Source organism: Nymphalis io, chromosome 16, assembly GCF_905147045.1.
Source record: "Nymphalis io chromosome 16, ilAglIoxx1.1, whole genome shotgun sequence".
NCBI classification, from domain to species: domain Eukaryota; kingdom Metazoa; phylum Arthropoda; class Insecta; order Lepidoptera; family Nymphalidae; genus Nymphalis; species Nymphalis io.
The window spans coordinates 11569721-11582013 of record NC_065903.1 but is presented as its reverse complement, the minus strand read 5'-3'; the positions used below and the strand labels follow the sequence as shown (position 1 = coordinate 11582013).

Below are 12293 nucleotides of genomic sequence, written 5' to 3'. Positions count from 1 at the left end.
TCTTTAATGAAGATTAACGATAAGGTTTCATTCAACTATCGGCGTAGAAAATAAATACCCTTACCGCTTTCCCTTCCATGATGGATTACATTGACACAGAAATGCCCCATCTCTTTCTACGCATGCTCCTCTGTTGTTGCACGGTTTTGACGAGCATGGACGTACTCGTTCCGCACAGCGCTTGCCCTTCCAACCTCGAGCACAAGAACAGCTGAAACCTTCGTCACTGCCACCAATTGCGAGGGAACAGTTGCCAAATACACATGGTGATCGCTCACAAGCTGTGAGCAGGCAGAATGCCCCTAAAATAAAGAATGAAAAACATGAACGATACACAAAAATGAAATTTTAAGGACACGCATATCCTTTATTGAACGTGTAAGTGCAGTAACCTGTTTAATATCATAAAGCCACATTTTAATCTATATATATATAGTGTCTGAGATTAACATATATATATATATATATAACACTAGCCAGTTAACTTATTGTAAACTTTACATAGACTTTACCAGTATAATAGCCCGAGCATTGACAGAAATTTCTGGAATCGTCAGCAGCGCATCGACCCCCGTGTGAGCAGGGATTGGGATAGCATGACTCTAAATTGGTCTCGTCGGGAAGAATAAGCATTTTTGTGTGATACTCCGAATCTAAAACGTATTAACAGTATAAACAATCGAGTCGGTTACAACTATTAATAAATAAAAAAATAATAGATTATTTAGTATTTTAGAGAAAAATCAACAAATAGTAGAAGTTCTACTGATTGAATTTCGGCTACGATGGCTTACTTCAAGGAATAGCCAACCACACGGAAGATATTATAGTTCAGAAGTATGTGTGCAAAAACAGCAGCACAGCCTGACTGTGAGGGCAAACCGACCGGATAGAGATCAGATGCACATTAATATAGTTAATATACCAAAAGAGAATTTTAAGACCGGACCTTCGAACTGGAACACAGCTATACAAAGTATTCAAATTGTTGGTAGAATAATTAATTGACGAGTGGGTAGTATCTACCCAGATGGGCTAAAGTCCTACCACCAGTTAGTATATTTAAATATCTTATTTTATTAGTAGTAACACAGTAAACACCGTGAACTTGAAGTTAAAACTGCAGTTGTGAAAGTAAGCTTCGTTGATATACTAAATTCACTTTTAAAACTTTTACAATCGAGATTTCTATATAAATGTGAATACTAGCCTATATTGACCATGATAGAGACTTCCATGTTCAGTCCATTGTCCCCGGCATGGTGAGATACGATCAGTGAGTGGAGATAGGAGTTGATAACGAGGGGCGCATTAGACTCAGTTTTTCTTGTACTCCTACTAATTCCGCAGAGCGTCCATTGCGTGCCGTTGCTGTCCGTGTAGCTGTCTTTCACCTGCGATAGTGTTTTAGGTTAGAAAGATATTGTTTGTTCTTAATAGCTTAACTTGTAGCTAACATTAAATAGGTAATACGTTTTTGAATATATTTTAATTTAATTATAAAGGATAGACTTTTTATAATTAAAAGGTACAGTTCATAGGCCAATTTTACATACTTGTTGTAAAATTGACCTTTTTTTTGATTGAATTGTAGAGTTTTTAACTACTTTACTATATGAGCATACACATAAAAGCATAGACACTATTATTAAAATATGTGGCCTTATTGTCATATTTATTTGTATCTATTAATCAATTTATTGTTATAGCTCTTAGATATTTAATTAACAATCAAACATCACCTCAATCCATCCGTTTCCCTCCCCGCACGGCCAGTGTGAGTGGTTGGGCACGAGGGCAGTGCGCGCGAACGAGGCGGACAGCGTGTGTCCGTGCGGCACCAACACGCGCGAGCTAACCGCCACGCGCGCCGGCGCCGCGCCCGGCCAGTTGGGCGCCGCCAGCGCGCCGCGCGTGTGAGCGCGGAGCTGCACCACGTGCGACACGTTCACGTACCACTCTGGGGATATTATCTGTCTTCTCATCGCTAGCAAATATATTTATTGCTAATATTTTCGTTTTGTGTTGTCTACTTTATGACACGTGTCACCAGGACCAAATGTCAATCAGTTGGGTAGAAGTTATAAAAAGCATTAATTTGTAGTTAATTAAAGCGTATATATTTATAAATATATTCAAATGTATTTGAATATATTTTTAATCTATAATTTGCGTGTGCTAAAAAACTAATAAGTTACTTATAATACTATTATTAAAAAAGAAAATTACCAGTCTTGAAATGCGCAAAAAATCCTACACCTGTGGCATTTTCACCAGTTCTCAGTCTCAATCTCATGACTTCTGCTTGTGATACGAAAATTCCATTATTTAGTATCTTCGAATTCAGAAATGGTCTAATAGGAGCACTTTGCGTATCTACTTGAACTTCTATGTAATTTTCTTCAGGTATAACTTCAGTCACGTTGATCGGGACACCATTATTGAACATTCCATACCCAAAATCAAAGAAGCTGATGTTAAGAAATATTCTTTTTCCTGAAAGCATTTAAAAATGACAAATAAAGTTCAGATATTAACGGATTTTTTAATTCATCATTAATGATTTTAAAACAAGAAATGGTAAAACCTCTTTTTAAAAGATCACCTATCACTTTAAACATAAATGCAAGGATTGGTATTGACTATTATTTGGGACCTCATAAACTTCGGGTTGCTTTTGACGAGTTTTTTTTATTGAAATGGAAGGCGGACTAGCATATGGGCCACCTGATGGTAAGTGGTCACCAACGCATAGACATTGGCATTGTAAGAAATGTTAACCATCACTTACATCGCCAATGCGCCACCAACCTTGGGAACTACAATATTATGCCCCTTGTGCCTGTAATTACACTGGCTCACTCACCCTTCAAACTGGAACACAACAATACCAAGTACTGCTGTTTTGCGGTAGAATATTTGATGAGTGGGTGGTACCTACCCAGACGAACTTACATAAAGTCCTACCACCAGTGAAAGCGAGTTATCTTTAAAACATTTTACGGTATCAGCTATCGTTGCATTATTGTAGGCATTTTAGTGACCCACAAATTTCTTAAACAAAGTTTTTGTATATCTGTTATAGTTTTGACTTTCGTTACATAATAAATAGCCTAGACCGATAATTTTCTCTCCGATTACGTCGAAATATTAAACTTTATCTAAAAATATATGCAACATACTATATAGCATATACCGTAACCGTAACAGCCTGTGAATGTCCCACTGCTGGGCTAAGGGCCTCCTCTCCTCTTTTTGAGGAGAAGGTTTGGAGCTTATTCTACCACGCTGCTCCAATGCGGGTTGGTAGAAATATAATAAGTTAATACGATTAAGTTGGTAGAAATATAATAAGGTATGAATATGCCCTTATATAGCATATGCTCGTGATAAAACTATAAATAATACTAATAAGAAATTTGTAGTTATGAGAGGAACTGTAATAAACAAACAGTAAACCTCAGAACCACTTTCTTGTCGGAAAAAAACAAACTTGCTTGAAATGTAATATATTTTTAATTTCTTTAATGCAAACTAAACCACATACCTGTCGGTGCAAAAATATCAATAGTACAATCCAAATTCGGTAAAAGAAAATGTGGGTAGTTCGGACTACGTAGGACACCTTCTTTGGACGTGAATGTTTGGGACGGACAACCTGTTAATTCTACTGCTCGCCAATTTACCGAGAACCCTGAACCGGGTGTGCTAAAATAAAAGAAAAACCATTAATTTCAATTAACAAAATTTTGTACAATTACTATGGTATTTTGTCATCCGAACAAATTGCTCGAAAATTTCAGCTCAATCGTTTGGGTGGAGCTGACTTAAAATTCAATTGCAAAGTTTATAAAAACATGAAATGATAACGAGAAGAGTGAGTAAAATATCGTGACATTATTGTCGTAAATTGTTAATTGACTTATATTACAGGTTAATTTTACTAGAAATATCTAAAGATTATTATTGGTATATAGTTTTATATAATATGTGATTATGTCCGATCATTTTTGGGACAGTCATCAATTTTGAATTAACTACTATTAATCTGCATTTTTTCATTTAAACGTAAAAAAATCATTAATTGTACTTGAGCTCGAAATAAATAAATAAGAGATTAAATTTTAAAAGATTAAATACAGAATTGTAATGATAAGTAATTAGTAATAATTTGTATAAATACATAAGAAAATGTTTATTCTCACTTGTAATCAGAGTGAAAATGAAGTACAGCTTCGTTAGTCGTTGCCACCCATCTGGTTTCACCAACTGAACCACAATACCTTGAAGACTTTGAATGAACTTTGCGATCTCGTAACTATGAAAATCATTAATTTTAAATAGTTTAAAATGTTATAGTCAAAATTATCAAAACGAAAATCTTGAAATTTAAAACTACAAAAATAAAAATGTAAACTCATCTTTATTTCTCTTTAGCTTTAAATTTTTTGTTAAAATTAAACATAGTTTTAGGCTTTACTAATTAATAACACAATTTAAATATATTGAATATAAATTATTTGCCGAATGAGAAAAAAATCTTATAACATAGAAGAAAACATTAAAGAGCATTTAAATAAATCGTGTTAAAATATAATACAAAGTAGGCCTTTGAATCAAGTACCATTGTATTGTCACTTTACAATATTCTACCGCGACCGACCAACACTAAACGTCTTTATTTTATAAATTATTAAGGCTACTAACAAATATAATACAATACCTCAATAAAATCATAAAGGCAGTCGTTCTGGTACTCCAGGTCGATTGTCTGGAAGACAAACACGAGACGCGTATTGGTAGGGCCTCTGACGTGAACCCAATAATCTAGGTCGTTGTCATAAATACTTGGATGATTTGGGCTGGTTAGCACTCCTTTAAAAAAAGTAAGATAACAAAAAAATATATTAGTTGAAAGAAATTGCGAGATAAGTATTTTAGGGCTTAGCCAAGTTTTACTAATACATATTTAAAATGTGGTATACATTAAATGCTGTTTTTGCTTAATTTATCTATTGATATATATGATTAATTCATCGAATTGGGTGCAAATATTAGTATGTCATATAGTAAATTGTATAGTAATATATAAAAGATTGTTTTATGAAATGTATAATGTATATATATAATATTTATGTCTTTTCATCAAATCTTCTAATAAATCTAATGTTTGGCTTGAGTTTCTGAAAGAGATCTCTTGTAAGAATATGGTTACACTTTCAAAACTTGTGTGAATTGATTTTTTATTTTTTTATAGAATAGGTAGGCGGAGGAGCATATGGGCCACCTGATGGTAAGTGGTCACTAACGCCCATAGACATTGGCATTGTAAGAAATGTTAACCATTCCTGACATCGCCAATGCGCCACCGACCTTGGAACTAAGATGTTATGTCCCTTGTGCCTGTAATTACACTGGCTCACTCACCATTCAAACCGGAACACAACAATACCAAGTACTGCTGTTTTGTGGTAGAACATCTGATGAGTGGTTTATATGTATATATTAATCGTTTTAGCTTGATTTCGTGTTATTTCGTGTTTTGAATAACAAAATTGAGTAGTTATCAATTGTTTCTTCTTAATATGATTTTACCTGATGTTCCCTCAACAGTTGTGTTCGTTAGAATATGCTCTGAATAGAGACGACGTTTGCAAACATATCCCCCAGTTGCTGAACATTTATGCATCGTCCAATACAAACCGCTGGGTTGAGACGGTACCGGTGATGTCTTCCACTGCAATTAGTTTTCGAAACACCCGTTATAACTGTTATCCAAAGCAAGGCAAGAATTAATCATAATAATTTCAGTTATTTAAAGATTTAAGACACAATAAATGTTTATTTTGTTTCCACTTATTTTAGAACTTTAACAATAAAATAATGAGGTGGTCGATCGATAAACATCGATAAACAATACAACTATAAACAACACTGCTGTAGTATTGTTGATCGAAGGTTGATACGTATTAAAATAAAATGTGTAAGGTCAGATCAACTTTTTTTAGTGCGCTTCTGTCTACATGAGTGAATATTTGTATTATGTATTATGTATCTTACTTGTACACCTAAACACGCCTCGTCTATTTCTTCTGTATCGTTGTATGGCGGCCACGCATGGTAATCCAAAGTCGATCCATCAATCCAGCTCAGTTCAGCGCTGGTGTCTACACGAGCACCAAGCCAGTACACGGAGCCAGCGCTGTAATCGCTGCTTTGTCTGATGCCTGTTACTACAAATCGTTCCTCTTCTGCTGTGTGGACGGATGACAGCTTCATGTTTAATCCATCACAAACCTAAAGTAAAATAATATATGTTAATAGACTAGTTATTAATCCCGGATAAACACGGGTTAAATTAGTATTTAAACCGCCTACCCTAAATCATGAGCAGCCTAGACGTCGTAATAGGCATTTTTTTCCCACCCTTGAGGAGAGTTCTTTCGAATGGTTGCTTTGACTGGTTTATAAAATAAATATCTATACTATTATCAATAAATCTCACATATAAAGTTTTCTTGTGCCTTTTATAGTTTTGATAGGGTTAGCATGGAAAGAGCTCAAACCAACTATTTCCTTAACTTATAGACTTTCCTTCGACAACTTATAGGAATTAGTCAACTACGTAAATGTTATCGTTTATAACGCATTGTTAACGAAATTTTATCTTTAATAATATAAGTTTTTTTTATAATAGTGAATAATATATTTTAAGAATAAAAAATAAACATGACAAAGAGAAGTTATTCATTTCAAAAGGTAATATTGTCTAGAACGTATAGGTATATAAATAAAAATGCTCAATCATTATGATCGTAGTCAATATGTGTTACACAAGGCATTGTGAATAAATACAATATGCCCGCTGGGATATGTCATAAGTAACGAACAATATGAAAGAGTTGAACGCGAGCGTGAAGGACATTTTATATTTAAATATTATTTTCTGTGAAGTAGACTTCAATGATGTTATATACGAGTACATAAACATAGAGGCTTAGAAGGTTTACTACATGATATTTATGTGAAACATCTATTGGCGCGTTTTGGGGGTAAATCCGACTCGTACGCCATGACGACAAACGGTATGACGCTCTTTTATGCCGTTATACTCTCTCCGTCGCCGCTCTCTGTGTGCATGGCACTCAATAATATAATATTGAGTGCCTCGTTGGTTCAGTGGCTAGATGTAAGGTCGCAGACTTGGAGCTCCTGGGTTCAAATGCCAGGTCGGGCTCATAAAATGTTATTGAGTGTTTCTGTCGAAAATTCTGAATAGCAGCCCGGAGTCTGGAAGTTGGAAGTGTGTACACTCCCGTGCCTCGGAAAGCACGTAAAGCTGCGCCTGAACTCATTCCTGTCATATCGGATTGCCGTCTCATCGGTTATAGGGAATAGAGAGTGCACTTGTGTTTGTGCACACACTTGTGCTCTATAATATGTCCTGCGCAGTTGGCTAATCTCTCTTGACATTGGCCGGTCTGGAGGCCTATTATATTAACTTTGTTGCTATATTCTATTATTATAATTAGAAAAAAATATTAATTTTATTGGCAGTTTAAGCTCCAGTAACCAGGAAAGCCTGTAAAGCCGTTGTTCCTTTACCTAAATTTGTTCCGGTTGTATCGGGTTTCCAATTCATCATTTCCATATTTGCGAACAAACTTGTATAATACACAACATACAGTACTCATTGAACAGTTGACTAATCTCCGTTGAGAATTTTGTGGCCGAAATCAGTCAGGTGTGCAATATCACCATATTTGTCTCATTTCCATAATCTTTTGTTCGGTCAATGTAAAAAGTGAATTGGTCATTTATTTTATTTAATCTGTACCTTTTATCATTCACGCGATCGCCATGGTTATTATTTCAATGTTAATCGTTAAATCAAAGCACGAAAATTATTCAAATTAACTGTTTGTATTTCCAGACATTTCGAAGTTCAAATGAATTATTTAAACAAGTAATCCGCGGGATTTAGATTTGAAAAATGACCAAATCTTGGAAATTCCGGAATATTTTATGTTGATAAAAAAAATATTTAACCTTATGTATTTTTTAACTTTTATTTTATATGTAATATCAATCATTTAAATTAAAAGTACATGTCATATAAGTACATTTTTTAACAAAATTTAAAAACGTTAAGCGAATTTAAGCAGCAGTTACATCACGTGCCTTGAAAAAATACGGTACTTAGAAGATTCCCCGGAGGCAGCATCCTCATACAAAAGATACATTCAACTACGTTTTATCGTTGAAATAACAAAAAGAGTCTCTTACAATACATTAGTGAAATAAACTCGCCTCAGCTTTCAACTCGTTTCCAAACTGTGGATGTTTTATCTTTTGAAAAATTTTGTTCGCAATAAAACTATTTTAAAATCGTCTAATTTTTATTTATTTATTTCATTTGAAGATTTTTAATTAACACTTAAATTAAAATATATTTGAAACATAAATATCACAGTGCTGAAAAAGTCTTTCTTTTTGGGGAAGAAGAATTAGAGCTGTTGCTCATACGCGAGTAGTTGGATGCTTTGTATTATATGACAAAATTTTAAACGGCACAAGTTAATACTTGCATTACATTCTTAATGCGGAGCAAGATTTGAATCATAGACACGAGTTAGGTACATGAAAACTCAGCGGGTGGTTTCAGTCACTTGGTCAACTGTCTCATCTCGGTTGTCAAATAATTGTTTTTTTTTTGTACGTGTAGATCTCTTAAGAATCCATATTCTGACCCCCTAGTAACGATTCAAAAGTACTTCTAAATGTTTATTCAGATAAATATTACCTATTTTTGATTCTATATTTGAAACTAACGTTTAGTTTCTGTAACAATAAACTTTTTTAATTAGTTATAAGTAAAAGTAAAGTAATTCGCTTGGGTAACTAAGATTGTAAGATTATTTCCCGCTCTAGGTACTTAAAAGTTAGACAATCGATATGAGCTGTTAAATGTATTCCGTAGAGTAAAATTTTCGCCGTTTACACTAAGAAATTTCCAGAAGCGCCGGAATAAACGAATTAAGCTCGTTACGGTTATAGAGTGCGAAATTTTACCTGTAATAGGATAATTTAAGTTTTAATCGGTTCAATGATTTTCTGACGATGTTGATTAATGTTCTTTGTACGGAACCATATATTCCGAGAGAGTTTTATAATAATTTCAAATCTTATTGATGTTCTAGATACAGTGATGAAGTCCACCTGGATGATTTTGGTTACGGTATCCTTAAGAATTCAATGGAGACTAGTCAGAGAGAAATGTGCAAAACATATTATTGCGCACATGTGTGTGCGCAAACACAGGTGCCCTTTCTATTCCTTTACTTTCATAATGGAAAACTGAAAATCCGACACAACCAGAAAGAGTTCAGGCGCTGAACCTATGGATTTACGTGCTTTTCGAGGCATGGTAGTGTAACATCGGGAAACTTTCAGGCTCCAAGCTGCACCAGATGCTGTTGATCCGGGATTTTAACCAAGGACCTTGGGATCTATAATATGCTAGCTATTACATCAAAGAGCCAGTCAGTTATTACAGTATAGTGTAAATATTAGCATTATTCAATTTCAGATGACATAAGAGACATATTTGTCAAGCCTTTTTTAATATGCAATCAATTATTTATATAGACGTTATGAACATACTAAGGTAGTCTATCATATAGTGTATACATATATAAATGTTTTACAAATAAACTTGTATAGACAAAGGCTAAGTATCCTCCTTGGTGACGTCGTATGGGAGTCATAAATGGAAACCTTGAGAGTACTTGCTTAATCGCCAAGTGTGATATAAAATTAAATATTAATTCGAATAATTTGAGACTTATCGTTAACTTGGGTCCTTGCCTGGGTAATTTGGGCCTTCGGTAATTAGGGATCTTTGCATATATGTATGTATATTGTAATTATGTTATCCATATGTTAAATTGTTTATATCCCGAGCATTAATCCACATTATTTTATAGTTATATCGTCCATTAGCGGCTGAACAAAGTGGAAGGATCCAGGTGATAAAATAGTGATTGGTTGTTTAATAACCTTTTGTACAAAACAGTTCATTTACATTTATTTTAAATTTAATGTCAGGAAGTTATATGCGTAACCGTAACCGTAACAGCATGTGTATGTCCCACTGCTGGAATAAAGGCCTCTTCTCTTCTTTTTTGAGGAGAAGGTTTGGAGCTTATTCCACCACGCTGCTCCAATGCGGATTGGTGGAATACACATGTGGCAGAATTTCAGTGAAATTAGACACATGCAGGTTTCCTCACGATGTTTTCCTTCACCGTAAAGTAAAGCGATTATTATCAATTCATAATAATAATAACATTTCAAGAATACACGTATCAAAATATTATATCACCAGAAGTCGGTTTTCAACATTTCAGGGGTGAGTAATGAAGTGAGTTCTTACAGAATAGCACGCATAATAAGTTTGTCTTGGTGATTTATAATAATGTTATGAATATTATATTTTCTCACTTAAATCTCACGTGTTAGCTTTACCTTTAGTAATTGAAAATGCTTCTAATTATCGTAACCATTGAACACATACAACATCAAGTTGATTGTATAACATGAAATATTTAGTTCAGGTATTGAGAAAATACCTGAACTAAATATTTCATAACGAATATGTATTAGAAATAGTTTAAAAGTTGATACACAGAGACAAGAGATATGACTATGGTGGTAAATAAAAGAAGGTAAGAAGAAAATCCCAATGTGGTATGGATATGGTCTGTACATACCTGCTTAGCTGTGGACCAAGATGCCTGGGGGTAGCCGGAGAAGAGATAGCAGTAGCCGTTGTAAAGGATTTGTTTCACGTCCATACATGACTGCGCTGTTAAAACAAATAAAGCTATTAAATATATCTCATCATCATGCTGATTGACTTGCTATGATAAAATATCAAGGGAAATAAAAGAACAAACCTTTTTTCAAGTAGCCCGTATTTTATTAAAGTATTCAATAATCAGGTATATATCGTCATTATACAACATTAAATCAAACCTCAATAATCTTTATTCAATATAGAAGTGTTATACTTGTTTATTGATCGTCAACAATCCACCGGTTCGGAAATAGATACTTCACGCGTGAAAGACACTCAGCTGGATTTTTTAATCTAATATTTATTAATTATAGTTATTAGTAAATAATAGAACTATCTTTTTTTATTCGAAATCACCTAGAGGTGATCATTTCAAATGGTAAGGCTACCACCGATTTGAAATGTAGTAGACCGAGAAAAGCGGGGAAAAACTCAGTAGCTACTTTTATCCTCAAATTAAGTACATAGTCAGTACATATTCGATCGTAAGTGTCGTACCCTCGTACTCGTAAAAGCTTAATTTGTCGAAACTCTAAGGGTGTAATGACTTAAAAAATTTGTTTATAAGTACGTCCAGTTGACAGATCGTTAACGAAGATTGCTTTTTTAAATCCGTCAGCTCTAAATTTTCATTTAATTCAATTATATTTATAAATAATCAACTATTTGTATTTATTTATTTTTTTGTACCTTTCAATAAATATTTTGCGAGGAAACCTGCATGTGTTTCATGTACATCGTATCATAAACAATGTCTCCTGTGATGTGATGAACTCAATGTGATGTCGGTAGAATCTACATTTCAAACCGGTGATAGCCTTACCATTTGAAATGATCACCTCTAGGTGATTTCGAATAAAAAAAGATAGTTCTATATTTATATAACTATAATTAATAAATATTAGATTAAAAAATCCAGCTGAGTGTCTTTCACGCGTGAAGTATCTATTTCTGAACCAGTGGATTGTTGACGATCAATAAACAACGTGTTGGTGACACGTGACTGGTAGTTGTAATAAATAAATATATATAGTAGTATATATTACTACTATATATATACATATGTTTATAACTGACTGACTGCGGTGTCACTTGATTCATTATACGACGTATATTTTTGACGTTCATCAAAGCGTTACCAAACTAGGAAATAAGATATTAATATGTCTCATCGGTTACACTGAGTCACTCGCCCTTGAAACCGGAGCAGACTAATACTAAATATTGTTATTTGACGGTAGAATATGTGTTAAGCGAGTGGTACTCAGACGGGTTTGCGCAACGCTTTAGTGCCAGGTTTTTTACGAACTATTAATTCTCATAGTATTCTGAACTTAAAATATTCATATTTAAATGATTTGTGCACAAAATATATTCAAGATCCAGAATCTTAGAGGTTATTATACCTTTCCACCATAAATTTATAACTCAATTT

General features: G+C 33.9%; 1 protein-coding gene across 1 annotated transcript in view; it reads right to left on the bottom strand.

The window, feature by feature from the left end:
- LOC126774534 (uncharacterized) overlaps window positions 1-12293 on the bottom strand; it is a 203717-nt gene that overhangs the window by 8932 nt on the left and 182492 nt on the right. The window contains exons 11-21 of the mRNA XM_050496097.1: window positions 10773-10867; window positions 6061-6297; window positions 5596-5737; window positions 4724-4875; window positions 4206-4318; window positions 3548-3708; window positions 2230-2496; window positions 1743-1960; window positions 1211-1394; window positions 513-653; window positions 65-302 (exon numbers count right to left, since the gene is read on the bottom strand). Of these exons, the coding sequence (XP_050352054.1) occupies window positions 65-302; window positions 513-653; window positions 1211-1394; window positions 1743-1960; window positions 2230-2496; window positions 3548-3708; window positions 4206-4318; window positions 4724-4875; window positions 5596-5737; window positions 6061-6297; window positions 10773-10867 (1948 nt within the window). The remainder of the gene's footprint in view (window positions 1-64; window positions 303-512; window positions 654-1210; window positions 1395-1742; window positions 1961-2229; window positions 2497-3547; window positions 3709-4205; window positions 4319-4723; window positions 4876-5595; window positions 5738-6060; window positions 6298-10772; window positions 10868-12293) is intronic.